The sequence below is a fragment of the Linepithema humile genome, chromosome 3 (genome assembly GCF_040581485.1).
Source record: "Linepithema humile isolate Giens D197 chromosome 3, Lhum_UNIL_v1.0, whole genome shotgun sequence".
NCBI lineage: Eukaryota > Metazoa > Arthropoda > Insecta > Hymenoptera > Formicidae > Linepithema > Linepithema humile.
The window spans coordinates 28,120,152-28,141,483 of record NC_090130.1 but is presented as its reverse complement, the minus strand read 5'-3'; the positions used below and the strand labels follow the sequence as shown (position 1 = coordinate 28,141,483).

Below are 21,332 nucleotides of genomic sequence, written 5' to 3'. Positions count from 1 at the left end.
ATATCAATCCGCGAAATCGTGAGAAATCGATGTCCGGCTATACATATACACACACACACACATACACACCCTCGCATTTGCGCTAGATTTTAGCGCGGCAATGTGTGTCATGCAACGTGTGAAACGCAGAGCGCCGCGCACGCATACACATATATATGTATAATCCTCATCGCAGACACGCTCATGGCAAATCAATAGCGTCGTGCAATTCTGTGTAAATGCGTACGCCTGCACAGGCGCAAGCGGTACATAGTTAGTTACATAGTTCTAGAGTTCGCATACCGTGGAACGAATATATAAAAAAGAAAAATATGAAGAAATAAATGTGTAGAGAAAAATAAAATTCCAAAGAACATATTTCCATTACATCAATTAGAAAATTTATTTCATTGTGCTGATATAAGATTATCAATAGTACTATAATAATTATACTAAGAAAATTACAACAATTTAAGTCTTACAGATTCGACATCAAAGAGTTGCATATACACAAGTAATAAATTTTTCGAAAATTATTTTATTAAACAAAGTCGTAAAAGTACTAAAACAAAATACATTTTATATATATATATTCATATATTTAAAAATACATAAATTATATATATTTTCATGTTTAGTACGCTATTTAGCATTGCATTTTAAACGAAAAAAGATCTGATCTTGACCGTGTCAATTGCAACCCTTTTCTTATCGCATCCTTAATATAATATAGAAGTGCAATATTATACTAGCGTTTCACAAGCTAAATTTATAAAGTTTTGGGATACTAAAAACTAAATATAAAATCATTTCTACACATGTCATGTAATGTTATAATAAACTAATAACTTTCGCTTCTACCGTGTTCTCGATACGCTGTCGGTGTATCTCATCCCATTATAGTCTACGTTTTATCAAAGTCATATCAATAAGTATTGTAAGATTTTATTTGTACGTAAAGAATTGCAGTAAATAACAATTTGCATACTAATACGAAGCAAGATAAGTGTTGTTCTAAAATAAAAACACTACCCCTCTTAAATAAAAAAGATACAAGAACTCTACATGTGACATTATTTCTGTTACTCCTATATCCAAATATAAAAACTAATTATTGATTTTGCAATGATTTAATTTTCTTCTTAAAAACAAAAAATACATCATTTTTTTTTGTCTACATTTTTATCAGTGTATATCATGATTGTGCCTCGTTAAATTATGGAGCACAACAGAAACACATTCATCATTTCTGTTCTGGCATCTATTACAGCAGTTGGCAGTGTATCAACTATAGTAAATATACATGGAAGAAAGTTAAGCTTTTAGACTGTTCAAAAACATACAATATCCAAATGATAATAAAATGAGAAAAACTGATGTTATTGCATGAAATTTAAGCACGCTCGCCACGAATTCGTCGTGCCAACTGAATATCTTTTGGCATGATAGTGACGCGTTTCGCATGAATAGCGCACAAGTTTGTATCTTCAAACAGACCAACCAGGTAAGCTTCCGACGCTTCTTGCAAAGCTCCAATAGCTGCGCTCTGGAAACGCAGATCGGTCTTGAAGTCTTGGGCAATTTCACGCACCAAACGTTGGAAAGGTAATTTCCTGATCAACAACTCCGTCGACTTTTGGTATCTTCGAATTTCTCTGAGAGCTACAGTACCAGGTCTAAAAAATAAACAAAATTTAGATAAGACAACTTTGTAATAAAGATAACACTGTTACAAAATTTTGCACTTTTGTCATGAAGAATCGTTTTTTTGATAAATCAGATGCACAGAATACAAATCACATCAAGTTTCTGAGAAAATAGGGATATAAATTCCAAAAACTGTTTTTTGACCATATTCGTAAATTTATAATGCATAAACAGGCCAACAATTTTGAAAAGGTATTAAATTAACGGTTGAATCTGTCTTGATTTTAAAAAGATTTTAAAAAGCTTAAAGTGTAACTTCATAAAAGCCACAGGTGGATGAAGCACTGTTCATAATTTATACAACAAAATAGCAAAAAAATTATATCTTACACCCAACAAATTTTTGGGTTAATTGCTGTTACACACACTCAAAAAATAAAAAAGATTGTAGAAAAAAAGTCCTCTATCCATGCCCTTGTTGTTCACGATTCCATTCATCCATGTCGCACCCTTGCCATTGTTCAAAATACTCCATTCATATCACTCTTGTTATTCTTCATGACAAAAAATGCAAAAAATTGATTAAAATTTGTAGCATAATATAATTATATGTATACATAATATAATAATATATTACATCATTTAATCGACTTTTATTATACAAGTTTTTATTTACAAGACTTTATTATACAAGTTATACTTTAAAAATTTGAAAAAATAAAGGTATCAAATTTATATCTATGTATTATAATTGAATGTTTTAGAATTGTTAGTTTTATTTTATATTCAATACATTTGTATACTTTCGAAGTGAATAAACCACGTGTCAGAAAGAAGCTAGATTTTCGTCATCGCGTGTTCTTACCTATAGCGATGCGGTTTTTTAACGCCACCAGTGGACGGCGCGCTTTTACGCGCCGCTTTGGTAGCGAGCTGCTTCCTGGGTGCCTTACCACCGGTAGACTTTCGAGCCGTTTGCTTGGTACGTGCCATGGCTGCAAATAATCATTAGACCGTGTTTAATCTTCAGGAAAGTAAATCACCTATGCGCGTGTACACAAAACACACGGCAACACGTAGAAGAATGGAAAGAACAATAAAACGACGAATCGGCAGTACGATTTTGTCCATCGAGAAAAGAAAAATTTTCAGCATTTACGAGGCGCGCTGTACGAAATTGCACCAACATCATTTATAATCGCGGATCTGACGAAACACTACGTTGCGGTATATATATTCACTATCGGTTTCCCTCCAAAAGTGAATACGCACAATAAACAAAATGGCGGTCTAAATACACTTTTCCAGAGCAAAGAGAAGTTGGCGGAGGCACATTGAGACAACAAGCGCGATTCCGCACCACACTTTAGACGTTTTAGCTCGCTTACAAGCAACGTCGCGAATTATGTGAAAAATACACACATTTAATCTTTAACGTGGTTGGCACGCAAGCGACACAGATATCTCACCTGATTATTCACCTTATTTAATGAGCAACGCCTTTTACAAGCTTCTTCGATCTGCAACGAGCTTCTCAGCGCGAACGTACACAAGCTACTAGTGATCCTCAAACAGGAACATGCCAATTTAAAGATCTGAGCAGCGATGCAAGCACCAGCCGGCCAGCACAAGAGCACCGCGATGGAGGGGGCACGCGCACAACCGAGAAGGGGTACGTGTGCTGCGCAAAATGTTCTGCGCAGCACATGTACGCGTTCTTGATTGTATGCGTGCACCACTGGACCCGAGCAACCGGATGTACACATAAGCGAGAATCGCGTACGTGTGCTGCGCAAAGAGCACTGCGCAGCCATTTGCACGATTCTCGATTGATGTGCGCGGTGGCTCGAGTCTTCAATCTCTGTAGCTCTGTCTCTCAAGTATTGTTTCATTGTTGTGAGGGTCGACACCGCGCCCCCAAAATGCCTCGTGACATGATTGGATAATACTTAGAAAATCTGCGATTGGTGGATATTCTGCGACGCGTAGCAATTTCCAGCATATCCTATTCGCTCCACTCTAGCATATGTAACATAATACTATAGGTTGATGCATGTTGGAACAAGTAGGAGTATGTTGAAGCACGCGAACAAACCATTTTGTATTACTCACCAAAACAATATCCCCTCCATGTCGGAGCCTGTAGAATCATGTAGCATTTCAGGCATAAATGTTCCAGAACCCGGTGTAAGAATATAAGGTGATTTCACGGCAACAAATTTTTGTAATTTTCCTGTCATTGTTCCACATTGAACCGCTAGGTGGTTACGTGTTGAGGGACTTTAAATATATATATATATATATATATATATATATATATATATATATATAAATTTTATTAAAATTTTATTGTCCTGCGGAACTTAATTATAAATATTCATTTTTTTAAAGAAACTTAATTTTCTATAAAGACTGGAATACATTATTAATTATTTTTTCTGCAAATTTAACTAAAAATAATTTGTTATAAAAAAATAAAAAAATATTTTGTCAGTAATATATATATTTTTATACACAATGTTAAGTTTTATTTTAAAAAATTTGTATTATTTAGGACTATAATTATATATAGATGTGCTTTAGAGATTCATCATCTATCCTTTTTTATCCACATCTATCCACATCTTTTATCCTTTTTTACTTGGGATCTTGCACCAACGTGACATCTTGTGTGACATGCCTTAACTATGACATTTTGATCACAGATTTTTTGATAGAATACAATGGTCGTGAAATCACCTTATATTCTTACACCGTGTTCCAGAATGAAATTTTTATGGTACTGTCATCTAAGAGTATACCGTAAACATTTGCGGTAACAGTAGACAATAAAGAGCACTGAATAATCAATTAAGGTAACATTGGTTACTGTACTAAATTTGATGACATCCTACAGATGGGACATTTGAAAGCGCAATAAACATTTGTTGAACAAATTCTTGTATTAAACGTGATAAGATTTTTTTAGATTTAAAACATGGAACTTGACTGTCAACTGTGATATAAAAAAGCATATCAAACATAAATTATTATATTTATTTTTAAATATTTATAGCTTTCCGAAAAAAGAGTCACTTTTCAGTCTAAATGTATATTTCCTTGAAGTTTTACTAGGGAAAATTATTGCACAATACATTGCAATACCGATAATTACTGAATAATTATGATTCTTAATGACGCATCTTTGTATATGCGCAACGCAATATGATAATAACATCGCAATTCTCGCGTAATGTAAAAAAAAGCGTATGATTTAAATATTGATCATTAAAGATCTGTCTTCTCTACATTTCCATCATAAAATGTTTTTAATGTCTTATTTGCATATAATCGTCAATTGACTGAATGAATTTTCAACGCACATACCGCTCTGATATAAAATAATCGCATCATACAAAATAAAATTGATTCAATTTTATTGATTTACAATATTTATTTTTATAATACACAACTTATAAAGTAATAGCATAAGAAGCAATAACGAACATCCGTCCTACGAATTACGTACATCATAGTTATCATTATTAATTTTTATAGTATATAAACTTTCAGTCATCAAAAAAATATTTGAACGAAATTTATTTTATTGGTTATCTAACTACTACACGCTACTCGGTATCCTTTAAATCTGTATTGCCAAAAATACGTGTCGTCAATATTGTAATTTCTTTTTTTGTTCATATCCGAGCGATGCATTCCTCGTTTAATTAATTCTTACACAAGGTTGTAGATTTGTACTGATATCCGTTAGAATTTGCTACAGAGAGAGAGAGGAGAGAGGAGAGAAAGGAGAGAAAGGAGAGAGAGAGAAGGGGGGAAGGAAAAAGGGAGCGACATAAACATTCCATGGCGTAACAAAATTATCTTGCGCTGTGATTCCTCGTAGTTTCTTTAACATCCCGATTTAATACGGCCAATAGACTCTGAATCTTGAATAACGCGCAAAGACAAAAAGATTTCTTCTAAAGGAAAGAAAAAAAAGAAGAGTGAATTAAGAGAAACCGATATAGACACTTATCTCACAAAATTCAAGGGGAATTTAATTCTACAGAAAATCATATCAATTTCTTTCAATTCACTTGTTTCCTGCGACGAGGCTTATACGATCCAGAACGTGAATAATTAAGTGTTATGCGTTTACGATCCTAAATTTTTTTCATCAGACGATCTTATACAGCCGTCATCTTAAACGTTAAAGTTCGTGTAATTAATAATTCAATTTTTTTTTCGCGCCGCATTATTGTTGCAACGTATTTCTTGATATCATGAGTCTTTTATAGAGTATCCCTTGTGATAAATCCATATTACGTTCGATATATGCGATGTGTTTGATAGTTGTGAGATATTACAATACTCTCTGCATGAGAAAATTTTAAAAACGTACAAAATCCGCATTATACCAAAAATTATGCGGGATATGAATCGGGGGAATCAAGAATATTTATATATAAAGTGCATACATATGTAGAAGCAACTACGATGAGAACGACAGCCATCATAGAGATCTTTAACTTGTTTTTTTTTCTTTTTTTTTTTGTGTTACCTATTATTGTAATAGTTATTTTTGTATTCTTATCACCACTCGTAGTAATTTATAATCGAATATGTCTGTTGTTTTCTTTCACAGGACGATCGGGCGTGTTACGATCAACCCCATTTAAACTGCGTTTGAAATTGCAAGTCTGTGTGATCGGATGTCCCATTCACCACATAAATCTCTTATCGACTAAAATACGGTGAGTAGAAATGTTTGCAAGAAGCTCGGTACCCTTTATATATTGTAGATTTAAAAGAAATCTCAATATATTAAATTGTATAAGAGCATGATACACATAATTTTCAATTTATTTGCCATAAACGCTATCTACGTCTTAAAAACTACATGACATAAAAAATAAGTGCTAAAAAATTATCAATTTCTAGGAAATATTAAGAAAATCTTCGTTTGCGCATGCTTGAAGCGAATAGAATTGTAAAAAGTAATGGTGAAGAATCTTTTTTTTTTTTCTTTTCTGTGCAAACAATCTTGCGTTTGAAATTATACTTATGCGATAATAAGTTACAGCAGTCTTGATGTCATTCTATGGTGTCAACGTGTTTCTACAGAGTTTCTCTTCAAGAAAATGCGGTCCTCGTTTCAATTATTCAAATGTCGATAACAAATTTCCTTCTCCCTTGCGCGGGAATATTTCGTAAAATCGTGTAATGAGAAACGATACATGGTATGTTAGTATCATCCTGTGAAAGCAACGATTGCATTGCACGAACGAAAGGTATTCTGATTTTCGCATTGCGACTCGTTTGCAACTCTTGCAGACAAACCCCGACGTTTTTCATCAAACATTCACAGACACACCATGCGAGCGTAAGACGTGAACAGATACAATTCGTTCATGCAATAGTCTGCAAAGTATTTAGTACCTTAACCGCTTAACACATAAGTACATTGCTTTTAAACATCAGAAGTTACACACAATATATAAATATCATCTTTTCTATATCGAGCGTATCCAAAGTGTATCGAAGTGAGAGAGCAATGCCTATGTCAAGCTCTTACGAGTAAACTTTATAAATCACGTCTCTGTTACTTTTCTTTCTTGCGCTGCAATCGATTTCGGTATTCTTAGATTACGCCTAAATATTATAATGTACCGGAAGACGGTGTTTACCGCAAAATATTGCAAAAATAGTAAAATATATTTAAGAGGATGTATTCCTATATAGAATCCCGCACTCTCGGTAAGTGCAGAAAGTGTCGATATGCAAAGCAGATTAGAAACTTACAATCTTTGTTATTTATAGCAGAATTTGTTCGACGATGCAAAAATAACTGAATTTACTTTAAGTGAAAGTGAAAAATGCGACTTCCGCATGAGTCGAGAGTGCGAGATTATCTATAGAAATTAGAAACATTAACAGATCACATTCACTTCTCACAGAACGCAATTTTATTACTTTCATAAGTCTGTTGAAAATGGCACTGCTTCCACATTGTTTTCTTTATGCAATTGTTTCTTTTACTCATTGCAGAATCTCGTCTGATGTTAAATAACATGTAAAATCATACGGATTACACGGCCAATTACATTCGCTTCTAAGAATATATACGAACTCGTGACTCGTGTTTCAATGTTATTTTTATAGAAAATAGTACGCAAATGACTGTTGCGTGGTTTGCTCGCAAGTTTTCATTATTCAGACTTCATCATTTTTTTAATTGCTAAAACACGTTCTAATTTTTTGATATATTTTTGTTTGTCTAATGTTTAAAGGTAAGTAAAGTGCGAATAATTATTTTTCTAAGTATTAGTTTACATTTCAAAATTACAAGACAGATACTGAAACTCTTACGCGATATGTCATACAAATGTCATATGCTGAAGAGCATCTGCGAGAGAAATCACCGATGCTCAAAATCGAGTTCTATAATGTAACGTAGAAATGTTTTACAATTATTTATTCGCTATTATCATGGTAAAAAGTTATTATGATTCTAAGGGAAATATGCAGGGCCAATATCAAATGATGAAGTGTAAATGCTAAAACCACAGTCATACAGCCATTTGTCATTTTGTATTTTTCACGAAGATGCTTGAACTTAAATCACACAAGTTTGTATCGATCATAACTGCAGTCTGATAAATCAACGAATGATTAAGAGAATATTATAATATCGTAATGTATCATAATTATAGCGTTAAGCGATGTAAGTAAGCGACCATTCTGTGCAAATGGTTAACGGAAAACCGATCTATATAAGCTAGCCAATTTCGATCAAAGGAATAGTAACATAAATATTTAAAAAATTATAAATAATACAATAATTATGATAATGCGAGTCACAGCAAATTACATTCTTATCGATAATGGTGTTGGTTCTTGCTGAGAATAAAAAAAAATGTCCACGAGTTCTCGCGCGGACATTGAGCAAGTATTTTTGCGAACAAGAACACGCATCTCGCTACGAATAAAATGATAGGTTTTTTCGTAACAGCTAATACAGGGTCAGCCATGCCACTATCAAAATAACAAATGCAGTAATCCTTATATCAAAATTACGTTTGGTTAAAGACGACACAGGTTTATAGCAAGTATTTTTAGTTATAAATTGTGATATAAATGTTCAGCAAATTTCCTTTAGATATTACAATTTTTTTTACGCAATTTATTATTATATAATATTCTAGTGATTATGTGTATGTTTCTCGTCTGTGACGTGCTAATGATTCTTCCTTGGTGTTATAAAATTCCGCCATTCCGTTCCTTCGCGTAAATAAAGTAACCGACAGTCGTCAATTAGTGCACAAATAAATTGCTATCGCAAACTCTATCTAATTTCAACGCAGAGAAGAATTATTCGCACGAGACAGAGCGTGTAACGTTTTGTATTGGTATTATTGTAACTTGTCAAAAATATAGTGCTCAATTTAATTTGCCCTATTGTTGGTTTTCTTTGTGCAACGAAGGTAAAAGCACTGACCGCCTCAAAGCAGAGATCATCACATTTATGAGCATACTTTCAACAAGATTTCATTAAAATTAATTCAAAAATGATCTTTCAATATTGACACGAATTTTCATTTCAGTATCGCACGCAAACTTTGAATTTCATTTTAATCGATATACCTTAATATTACCGATATAATACATTTCTCTCTCTCCAATTTCGGAAACCAATGGATCCTACTGTTCTCGAAATCGACCCAATCGCGTTTCTAATTTGTAGATACTAATAATTTAAAAAAATGTAATGGTGGTATATCATTAATTTCGTATTCTAAAGTACCAGAGATATTCGAAACCAACAACGGGGACAGTAGTATATAAATATTCAACTGTATGTTTTTTCTTTGTTACACGACAATATTCGCTAATCATCCATTTTGTTACTCTCCTATTACCCTATTTTGTAGCTAAATTTGTTGCTTTCACAATAATTTATGTTCTTAATTAATATATTTCATATTTTTAATTGTGTTATTGTTATAGAAGTAAAATAGTATAATATGTTGTAATTGTTTGTAATATTCGTATAATCCTATTATTCAGGAATATCATTTCTAAACGTCCATCAAACACAAGCCGCGATCGCAACTTTCCTCCAATCGTGTAAAAATGAAGACATATTCTCTCGCATTTCTCCGTACAAAGTACTGTTTAATAACTCGGATATGATCCCATTGTTTTTGTAACATTGTTGTCTTAGATACAAATTCGGTGGAGGAAAGTTCGACCGTGGAATATCATTGCAAAACTTTCGCATTCTTTATAAGTACCCCCCTTTTTTTTTTAAGAATACGGTAAACTACCGTAATTATTTGTTTTGTTAGTTATTGTTGAATTTGTATCAATTTGGAATTTACTTTTTCTATCATGTGCTACGCTAATTTCATAAAACGAGAAATATGTAAAGTGGTGCACTTTGATTGCTGGGCGTTTTATCTCTTTTTTTTCTTTTTTTAATAAACAAATCTAATATTTATACACGCATAAACTAGTGCCAAAACGTGTTTCGATACGTGAGAAAATATATATAAAGAAATAGATATTTTTATCTTATCAACATTACCGTACTTATAAAGAATGCATTGAATAAAGGTAAAAAAAATGCGGTATTATAATGTTTAATTTCTTAAATTCTAAATAGTTCTTTGAAAATGGTGTTATGGTATATGCGGCCTCTAAGAAAACTAAAACGTTGATTTATTTATCAGATAAAGATCTGTAGCATTATATTGATCGGGAAAAATAGATGAAAACTGAAAACTTGAATATTATCTAGATATTAAAAATGTAAATAATCAAAAGGACAGACTTTTTGTCTTTCTATGTGTCCTTCTTAAGTCCTTAATCTGATCAATGATGATAAAAAATGTTAAAGAAAAGTGCATTTTAACAATTCTTATGTATTCCTCCTATGTTTATCCCATTGTTGCATAGTTCTTTCGCATAACTTTACAAAAACGGCATATCTTTAGACCATATATACCATAATAGAGAAATTTAATTTTTTTTCTTAATAACATTTATTATATTTTAATATTAATAATCTCTAATAAAAAAACTGACGTAATAAAAACATTTATTTCTTTTTTGGCCTCACTTTTTGACACTAAACTATGAAAGTAACTGAAAGAGGACGAAAAAGATAAATGAGGATTATCCAAAAAAACAATAACAACTGGTGTTGAATGTCAAAGTTCCGTTGTTAAATGAATGTTTTACTACAATACTCCGTTTAATTAAAATAAGTTCACATATTAAAGAAGTGTAAAAAAGCTCGACGAATAATCCAAAAAATGTTACTTCTGCGCAAGTTAAATAAACGCCTTACGAGTCGTGTAAGTGTCATTAGACATTTTTTTTTGTGCGGGATACTTGAATTTAATAATTTCATAATGATAATTATAACTATATTAAATAAAAGTAGTCTTTAAAATTGATTATTATAACATTTCTTGTCTATATGAGGAAAAAATTTGATAATGCTGTCCTATCTATCCTAATCGTTTATATATATATATATACCTTAGGCAATATATATATTTATATATATTTCTCATCATAAGTGTATAGTCATTTTTTTTATCATAGAGTTTAACAACTACATCTTTAAAATGAATATGCGCATAGAGCCGGGTACATAGACGTTCATACACGTCTTAATTAGCATGCTTCCATGCTACTGAACTGTAACACGTATGTCACTTGTATTTGACTTGTTTATTATATATTTATATATATATATATATTTATTTATATGAGTTATTTTTTGATTAAATTGAAAAATCCTAAATATCTCTAACATCCTTACATCTACAATTGTAAAAGCCTACAACACGAAATGAGGGTAATTGGTTCAGTTAATCTAATTGAATAATAATTGGTTGAAGATTGATCTCTTCGTTACTATATCACACGCTATTTAATTTAAATGTCTTCTAATAACTCCATCGCAAGTACTAGTACAATTAAGCATATTTAAGACCTAAAAATGGATTGTGTTCATGAGTACAAAAAGTACAGAATGTGTACAAACCACATCATAGAATGAAAACATGCATATTTCATATAAAATTGTTAAAAATATTAATTATTGTAAACTTCGATGTGTGTCAGAAGTGAAAAGATTTTTTTCTGATAAACTATAGCGTTATTATATATCCAACGAATAAGTGAAAAAGAAAAAAAGAAAAAAGGAAACAAGATAAAAAAACAAATGTTATATATACTTATAGAATAACTTTTATGCAATAAAATTGTTTTAGCACTACCTATTTCGATTGTTTTGTAAACTCCCTCGATACTCGTTATAATTATATGAGAAATCTTTGTTATTAGTTATATAAAAACCTAGAAATTATATATATGTACATATATACACACATATGTATATAATCATACATACATAATGTTATACATACATACATATATATTTATATATATACCTCTTATATAGTATTTATATCATCAATATTAGGTTTTCAACGAAAAATATAAAATTTGTTAATACTTATATTATTACATTCAGTACGAATCAATTGGAAAATCCTATTAAATATATAGATTTAAATACAATAGAAATATCATTTTTTCTGTGACATACGTTTCACAGCTCAACCATTCAGAAAAGATCCTCCCATTATCTAATGCACATGGGAGACCTTTGTTGCGTTTATTAATATTATTAATTTTTTTCTTTAAACAATTATATAGTTTTCGAGGTCCCGAAACTTTGTCCACAACTGCGATTATATTGTTTTCGCGCTAAATGTTCTGCAAACCCGCGTACACTTTGCGTCACAAATGCTACGTTAACACCCTGCTAAATATATATATGTATCTTGAATTATTGTATAAAATAAAACCTTTTCTTTTCTTTTAGGATTGCTAAGCTGATACCTTGCAGCTTTACATTTAAAAAATGTAATATCTAGATATACATCGGGAGAGAAATGTCAACGTAATGTAACAAGATTTTACGCGTAAAAGTTCTACCGTACTCGTACTTTGGCGATGAATCGATTATACTTTTAAAAGATTCTTATTATTTGCGGGTACACATGCTTACCGCGATAAGAAGTTTAGTTTTTTTTTTTTTGTCATTGTACCGCAGTATTAAAAATATAAGTCCTTGCAAAAAGTCGTGATACTACTCACATGATATTTTCTCAGAAACTGTCCTCTTTTTCTTTTCCTCTTTCTTTTTTAACGGACGAGAAGTGGAAATTGTAACAATAACGAGATACTAAGAAAAATTGGGCTTAGCTTGTTGAAACGACTGGTGTCTGGCAGTACGGGCACTCGCGCTGATTCGGAGCGCACGTCGAGCAGACCACATAATGATTACAGGGCGATAGAGTAACCGCGCGATTTTGTTCCTCACAAACCATGCACTTTGTCGCCGTTTCTCTGTACAGCACCTGAGAGAATATAGCGTAATAAAATGTATGCGTGTGTATATTCTATTATCTTCTATCTCTCACTATATCGATTCATATACGAAAGGCATCGATATACTTGTTCGGAGGCATCATAAGCAGTGATAAAGCTTTTATATATTTTTTTCTATTTCTTACCTTTTCCACTTCTTCGAGATCCGAGCGCAATTGCGCTTGAATTGATTTCAAGGTGGCTATTGATAGTGACCTGAGCTCGCTTATTCGTCTTACCGAATGAAGATACGGGCCGCCATTGGACGCCTCGTTTTCAACCCTGAGTGCTTTCACTTGCATTAAAGCCTGCAAAGAATCCATACTCTGGAATACGGTAAATTGGGATTGATATCGAAAGAGAAGCACCGCGGTTTGTTAGGCGAGATATTCACCTCGTCCCTCTGTTGCTCAGCGATGGTGGCCTTTCTTTTCGCTTCTTCGCTTTCCAATTGCCAGGCCGCGCAAGCCGCGCGCGCTTGATTAATACGTTCGTCCCACGTCGCCAATTGAGCGCGACTCGAGGTCAACTCGTCTCTGAGCCTTTGTACCTGTAATACGTATACGCGTATATGACAATCCCGTTCCACTCATTTACGAGATATACCTCAAAGGAAAAAAAACTCTAAGATCTGTGCAATTCTAACCTCGGATAACGATCCTGTGTTACTTGGACTAATGGAAAATGCATTGACCAATGGTGACGCTGGTAGAGTGGGTTGCGTACGCGACGGGGACATTCCTTGGCTCGCGAAATCGAACAAACTACTATTGAATCCACTAAGCTTAGAAGCTGAACTGCTAAGTTGCGAAATGTGATTGCTAAATGGATCTGATATTTGATTCATAAATGGCAATGTCTGAAAGTAATTCAAGGAAATGTCAAATCAATAAAACAATTTGAGGCTTCTCATAATACAATCAAATAATTGGAAAAGAGGTAAAGTCGGCTTACGGATTCCATGGAATCTTGATGAGAGAATCTCGATCCGGTAAGAAAACCAGACTGTAACTGTTGCAAAGGGCTTGATGTTGATGGCGAAAAATTCGTAAGAACGGAACGCTCGGCCATGCCTGGTATATTTACCGGGGCCGAGCTGCCGAGTAAACCAGAGCTAGCTAGGCCTGCCGATATAGAATTGTTGATTGGTGAATTTGTATCCCTATGAATTGGATCGACTAAATTTAACGAATCGTCTAGGTGTAACTCGTCTAATGCGTTTCCTGCAAAAGAAAAAGATCAAACATTACATTCGGTGTTAAATGTTGCGTAAACATTGAGCAACCACTCGCCAACCACTTACCTACTACAGATTCAACCGTGTCATTTGAGTAGAACGAATTGGAAAGCGGTGAAACAGTGGTTGCTAATGAATGACTACCTAAAGTTCCATTCAAATTGTATGCAATATAGAGGCTTTGTTTCTGCTGGGCCTTTTCAGCTTTAGTTAACAATGGATCGCTATCAATTGCAACCATTTGCTTACGAATTTCATTCTGTAGAAATCAATATCATTAATCGAGATTATTCTTATCATAGCGTATAGTGCATGTGCGGTAAATTACACAATGTGTTGTATTCAACGAGTGAAACTTACAACTTGTATGAGAGAACTGGGATTGTAAAGTATGCTGGTGAGTTTTTGCTGCGCGGCTGTGCTCATGCCGGAATTGGTATTATTGGAATTATGCAATTGAGCGCCGGGAGCCTTGCTGTGTGAACTATTGCTGCCCAAACTACTGGTGCTGGCGGATTCCGAGACTTCACCGCTCCCATTCTGCAATTCAGTCGACTGATAACACTCTTTAACATTATACAAGTACATTGCAAATCTTTGAAATCAAGCGTGAAAGGACGAGTCAAAGAAAAATGCTGTCAGTATTATGTAAATTCTCTCCTGACTTATTCGCAAGTCTACAAATAAAATCTAAAAACTATAAAAAATCGAGACTCACGCTGCTATCACTAAGTGGCTTATCCTTATCGTGTGAGCGCTTGTCAGGTGGAAGAGCGTTGCTGAGTATATCGGCCAGATTCGCGCCGCAATCTATAGGCACCGCCATATCCCTCGCCAGGCTCATTTCTTCTGTTGGCAACACTGCTTCCATCAACACACCATACCAACGTCCCAATATATCAATTTTGAGAAACAATTTTGACGATCTAAGATTTATCATTTGTCAAACCGGGACTCTCTACGTGTACATGTGTTCCAAGTGTAATTCGCGAGAAGATTCGCGAACGCATTGGTAAGCGTGCGAGTACGCGAATTTATATCGCCGAGAGAAACGGCAGATTAACTTCGCTCTTGTATAGAAGTAATTACGATAGTCAAAACAGCCAGATGTATAAGCATTTATAGATATATAAAATCCAGCTACAGAATGTTACAACTTCTAATAAACAAACTTCAGAAGTGCATAAAAGCACCCAAAATAAAAAAAGTTTATACAAGTTTATTATCATTTCGTTTCTGAAATACGATGGTGTAAATATTTGTTATTGTCAATGTAAATCAATTAAAAATCAAGATTAAGCAAACAATTGTAGATTTCCAAAGAAAAAATAAAGCATACAAAAAAATAATTTAATTAAAAGTGATTCGGCTCGACAAATTCTCAAAGTAGCGCCAAAGCTCAAAGCACTTTTGATATATGAAAAACTCACAAACGTTTTCTTATCGAGTCAATTATAGTTTCCGATATTTCTGTATAATTGTTCATCTCGTCCTGATTTTTAATATAAATAACTTTACACCATTATACCTCGGAAATGAAAAAGTAACAATTTATGTTCATATAAATTCTTTTCGTTTTGACTGTCTCTATACGCCTCAGAAATCCGCCCATTAAAAGTTACAACACTCTGTAGAATCACTAAATTGACAAAGAGACATGTGTACATAATAAGACTGTTTTACGTACGATTGACGAGTGTACACTCACGGTCAACATGCGCGAAGGCGCAAAAGACTCCGCGTGGACAGTAGCCGGCCTGTTGAACATCGTTGCATTTGGTAGACTTGTAGATTTCCGGATGAAATTGCTGTTCCGTCCGTGTGTGGCAATACGTACAGGCGTCTCCCTGCTCGCAGTTGCCGGGTTCGCCCCATTCCTCGCCGTGTTTCACATTCGGGCAAGGTGTTGATCTAAAAATTATAAGACATACAATCATCTCTTTACAAACATCCTTACAGCAGACAAATGATTACACAACTCAGTCGTCGAGTTACCAGAGAGATTGATAAGCTTACCGATATTTATATTTTCGCGGACTGCGCCTCTTATCCTTGCTGTTGTGATACTGCGGGCAGGCGTAGCCCTGCCGGCACAATCTCGGCGGTCTCTTGCACGGCTCGGTCTTGTAATTGCTCAGAACGTAATTCGTATCCTGCCATTTGGGATCCTCGTTCATCAGGTTCCGCTCCTTGTCGAGTATGTTAGGCCCGTTGGACGAGGAGTTCGGATCCGAGTCCGGATTCTCCAGCGCCTGGATCTCCTTGATGTCGTACACGGGCGGGCGCAGATCGTGATTGCCATGGGCAAAAGCGCAATGCGGTCCATTCTTCACGCAAAATCCACGCGTGTCGGTGTCATGGACGCACATGCAAGTCTTGTAGTAACGCAGATGATAACGTCTTTCTGTATCCCCTGCAGTGCGATGTAAGAACGGACACCTATATAACAAAATAATGTTTTGTTGTAATGTTACAATCTAGATCAAGCTCTGGTAAAACGTTACTTTTTTACTTTTACATAAATTATTTCACCCCAAGATCAGTGACGATTATGTTAAACTCTCCATGAATTATTCAATATCTGCTTTATATGTATATGTTTTAAGTATCTTTGTAATTTTTTTTTTTTTTTTTTTCCATCAAGTTAAAATTAGTTTATCTAAAGTGGCTTTTATCACAACGATAAGTAATTTATCTTAATCCGTTTTTATTATTTATTCTATTTATCTTATTTTTTGTTCTATTTTATGCGTATAATTTAAATAGCCTATATTATATGCGCATAATTAAAATATTCTTTTTTTTTCAGCTTCTATTTTGATTTCCATTTCCGTTTCAGTTTCCGTCTCTCGATAAGTAGATAAATAAAATAAACACGATCTTATGTATTCTAAAACTCCGTTATTTGTATTTTGTTGTTCGTATTTTTCCTATGACGAATGACACCTCAGGCCGCAGTTACATTATTGTTAAAAATAACAAATACTTTGTATAAATTAAATTTATCTCAAAAGACAAAAACAAGCAAAAGAAAAATTAGAGAACAAAGTTGTGAAACAAGAAATTGAATTTCGCACACATGTCAGACAGATGTTCCTGCCAAGTGTGAGAAACTATCAAAGAAAAATTAATGCAAAATTTTATTACCGCTTATCTGTGCAAGATTAAACGGAGATTCTTATCGAATGACGAGCTCAAAAACTTTGGTGACACGCTTACTTTACGACGCACGTAACATTCGAATAAGGATACATCGTGATTCTTTGTTGTGCCATCGTGCCAAGTACGCAAGGGAAAATCGATAAGAGTAGGCTCCTTTGTTCGGCAACACGTACCGCCGGAAATTTCGGAGATGAAATTCACCGTGAGCTCGTGATCGCTCGATAAAAAATTATTTCACATTGCAATATAGCACGCAGTAAGAATTTACGAACGTAAAAACAATTTACGGCCAATTCGCAGGGCGTTTCTCGACTATCGTTCAAACTCCACGTGATATTCTCCGGCTATGAAGCATTAAAGATTATTTTTGTCGCTGCTGTCTGCAAAAAAATGTTGCTGTAAAAAAGTATATATGCACGTGTAAACGAAGAAATGAATCACTCTATCGTGTGCTATCGATGCTGCGGTGGATAAAGCCTTTCCTATCTTCGTGAACGAAAATTCAGTTACTTCGTTTCTTATAAAATAATTTATTGATAAGTTATAAATTAAACAATATCAGCTACAAATGCAAATGCGCGCATTTACGCAAATTAAATGCATATTCGATGCAAGTATCTGTGTATGTATCGCCACCGTCGAAACCAAGTCACAAAGCCTTTAGAGCAAAGTGCAAATTAAACATGGAACGTTAATTTATGCGCAAAGTTAATAACGTTACACTGTCATTGTTTCCGGTAAACATTCGCGCGCTCGCACGCAGTATAATTGATATCAGTAATTTCAACAGGTTTTACAAAAAGATCGAGATGTTGTTCGAGAAACCGGGAGATTAAAAGTTCTCGGAAAAAATAAATACTTCGATCCGCGTCGTAAACAAGAACCGCGATTTCCCGAGGTTATATCATCGCAGAATCGTATTATCGGAGGTCTTATATCGAAGACGCTATATCGGTCAAAACACGCGATGTCACTAGGCAATTGCATATTACGTATGCGTTACGGCATAAGCGTGTCAACGACCACAAAGATAATGTCTCGCGTCGTGAGAAGAACGAACTGCGTTTCTTTATTTTATCTCTCTCTCTCTCTCTCTCTCTCTCTCTCTCTCTCTCTCTCTCTCTCTCCCTCTCCGCGCCTTGATTTCCGATCTTTCACAATCGAACTCGAGTCATTCCGCCACGGAAAAAAAATGTCCTTCCGAGTCCGGTTCCGAGAAGCGTTTCGCATAATTCCGCGCCCGCGCGCCAAGAATCCTCCCGCAAGGTTTCTCGGAATCCGACGAGAGAAAGGTGTAGCCGCTTTTAAGCTAGGCTTAAAGCGTACGCGCGATGCAACGGAGTATACTCTAATTGACATATATAATATGATACGCGAAGGCAAATACCGAAAGAAAAAAAAAATGACGCGCAATTCCGCGCGACGAATGCTGCACGTAGTCTTTTTTTTTTTTTTTCCCTTCTCGCCAAACGCTCGCGTGTCCCCGTTAGAGTCTCAGATAATAATTACTTCTCCGCGGGGGATAAAAGAGCCGCGAGGACGCGATTTTGGGATACCGCGCGGTATAAAGTAAACATGCGCGCGCGCGCGACACGTACGCGCCGATAGTAACGCTACGTGTACCTATGTCGCGCAACCATCTGCGTATCGATGCGAAAGAGCGTGCCGCGATATCACGAAAATGCCGAGACGGCAGGCCGTATCTTTGTCCGGCGAAAGCGAACGCCGAGCAGTAATGTTGTCCTGTACACCATCGCGCACCGCTTTGTAGGCGTGTATATGTATGTGTGTGTGTGTGTGTGTATATATACATGTGTGTGTGTGTGTGTGTGTGTGTGTGTGTGTATATATGATACATATACATTCAATGCGAATAACACTGTATCAACGCGTCGCACAAGGAACTCTCTCACACAGAAAATCTAAACTCGCACACAAAAAAAAAATGAAAAACTTACTCGTCTCCGTCTGGACAAATGCCGGTGGTCTCGTCGTACTTGGTGCAATAATTGTCGGCGCTGTAATTGAAGGTGCGGTCCCGCTTCCTCACCGGTCTGCGTCTCCGCTGGTTCATAAAGTGCCAGTTGAAACACGTGAAGGGTCGGTGCTGCGTACATTTGCGCTGTATGAAGAGCGGACACTGGTCGACGCGGAATTCCTTCAAGTATCTGGAATGCGAATCCACAGTGCTAGACATTATTTTCGCCGTCAGGCTGTCTTTCGCCGCTGCCTTAACGCCGCCTCGCCGCCACCGCGTCGTCGCTTATACATGTATTTTTGCGGATCGCAGGACGCGCGCGTCGCGTTTTAGTCGCGTTCGTTGCTCGCGGCTCTCCCGTTCTTCTCTCTATCTATCTCTCTTTCTCTCGCTCTCACTCATTCCCTCTCTCTCGTACGCTCTCCCTCTTTCTCTCCATCCCACTCCGCTCCCTCAACCACACCGTTACCTTCTACTTGATTCTATTCTCTCTTTCCCTCCCTCCCTCCTTTCCTTCTGTGTCTCTCTCTCTCTCTCTCTCTCTCTCTCTCTCTCTCTCTCTCTCCCGATATATTTAATTTATTTTCTTCGCACTGCACTTTCGATAGCGATCCACACACTTTCCGGCACAAACGGCCACCTCATTATATCCTGCTCCCCCGTTCCGTCTCTCTCGCTCCCTCGCTCACTGCCTTTCTTTCTCTCTCTCTCTCTCTCTCCCTCGCTGTATTTTTTCGCTCTCAAGGTATCAGAGGACAGATATACGGTGCGCGCGACATATACCGCGTTTTCTCTCCGCGCGACATATACCGCGGTTTTCTCTCCGCGCGAGTTATCTCACTGCCTCTGGGTCTCGCATGGACACGCGACTCGGGCGGGGGGCCCGGCCGGCGGGCCGCTTACTTACGTGTAATGATTCGCCTTTTCCGCCTGAGCTGTCAACAAAGGTTTCGAGTCGGACTTCATCTTGGATACAACAACGCGAGCCGCTGCCGACCAACCGCGCTCGCGCACCAATACACGCACTAATACGCACGGCGTACACCACCGAGCAACACGGCGCACCGTCTTGATCGTCGTCGCCGCTGCTGTCACCGTCGTTACCACCACCGCTGTTGCCGCCGCCACCGTCGCCGTTTACCTTCACCGTCGTCGTCGTCGCCGTCGTCGTCGTCGTCGTCGCCGCTGTTCGTGCTCGCTCTTGTCCACCTCGGCGCCTCGCTTCTCTCTCCCCCCCTCCCCCTTTCCTGTTCCTCGCCGTCGGTCCAGCACGTGCAACTCCTATTGGACGAGGAATGCGGGCTGTGCGGCGCGCACGACGCAATATGCACTATACGTCCCTCCGGCGGGCCAATCGCCGCGCCTTTCTTCGCGGTCACGTGACACACTGGCTTTCAAGGTCATTGATGTTTTGGTTCACGCGTAAACAGGCATCCTGCGAGATTGGCGACATGACTACCGGTTGATCCGTTGCTCTCATTTATGACTTACGTCGTTCGACAATTTTCAGCAATTTGTCTCTGGTTTCGTTGGTAAAGTGGATTACTAGCATTACTAAATTCTTGTCGGAATAAAGGGGGTATCGCGAGGCGTACTGTGCTCCGAGAGACCTTTTGACAGCGATTTTCGATCTCGAGTAATTTTGCTCTGCTCTTTGTGTATTCCTTTTTCCTCATGAAATGAGTGTCAGCCAATTTATCGAAACACAGGAGTGAAAGATAAGGAAAGAATGTATCTTTCGACGCATTCTTATCTCGGATACGAAGATAAAGCATCGCACGTCTCATCTCACGGATGCTATGACACTCGATCTTTTGTGTATGAACATCGTTACACACGTCCTTCGATTTTCGAGCAAATTACTTTCTCGATAACTCGCGAAAATCGATAGCTCGC

At 36.4% G+C, this 21,332-nt stretch overlaps 2 protein-coding genes across 12 annotated transcripts; both read right to left on the bottom strand.

Annotated features, from left to right (window-relative positions):
* Nucleotides 1-357: 357 nt before the first annotated feature.
* Nucleotides 358-3,267, bottom strand: LOC105678971 (histone H3.3A). Of its 2 annotated transcripts, none has more exons than XM_012378732.2 (3): nucleotides 3,108-3,267; nucleotides 2,492-2,621; nucleotides 358-1,655 (listed from the first exon to the last, which is right to left on the bottom strand). In XM_012378732.2, the coding sequence occupies exons 2-3, from the start codon at nucleotides 2,617-2,619 to the stop codon at nucleotides 1,373-1,375; spliced, it is 411 nt and encodes a 136-aa protein (XP_012234155.1). In that variant the 5' UTR covers nucleotides 2,620-2,621; nucleotides 3,108-3,267; the 3' UTR covers nucleotides 358-1,372. The 2 variants fall into 2 exon arrangements, with proteins under 2 accessions (XP_012234155.1, XP_012234154.1); XM_012378731.2 differs by having other exon boundaries at nucleotides 3,096-3,257.
* A 1,758-nt stretch (nucleotides 3,268-5,025) lies between these two features.
* unk (RING finger protein unk) lies at nucleotides 5,026-20,784 on the bottom strand. 10 transcript variants are annotated; one of them, XM_067352100.1, is made up of 12 exons: nucleotides 20,344-20,769; nucleotides 19,417-19,626; nucleotides 16,313-16,735; nucleotides 15,984-16,207; nucleotides 15,015-15,157; nucleotides 14,657-14,836; nucleotides 14,363-14,555; nucleotides 14,014-14,282; nucleotides 13,706-13,918; nucleotides 13,454-13,609; nucleotides 13,206-13,367; nucleotides 5,026-13,049 (listed from the first exon to the last, which is right to left on the bottom strand). In XM_067352100.1, exons 1-12 carry the CDS (start codon nucleotides 20,400-20,402, stop codon nucleotides 12,891-12,893), a joined length of 2,391 nt encoding a protein of 796 aa, XP_067208201.1. In that variant the 5' UTR covers nucleotides 20,403-20,769; the 3' UTR covers nucleotides 5,026-12,890. The 10 variants fall into 10 exon arrangements, with proteins under 10 accessions (XP_067208201.1, XP_067208200.1, XP_067208198.1 ...); XM_067352099.1 differs by having other exon boundaries at nucleotides 13,206-13,385; nucleotides 15,015-15,142; nucleotides 20,344-20,768; XM_067352097.1 differs by having other exon boundaries at nucleotides 13,206-13,385; nucleotides 20,344-20,767.
* Between the last annotated feature and the right edge of the window lie 548 nt (nucleotides 20,785-21,332).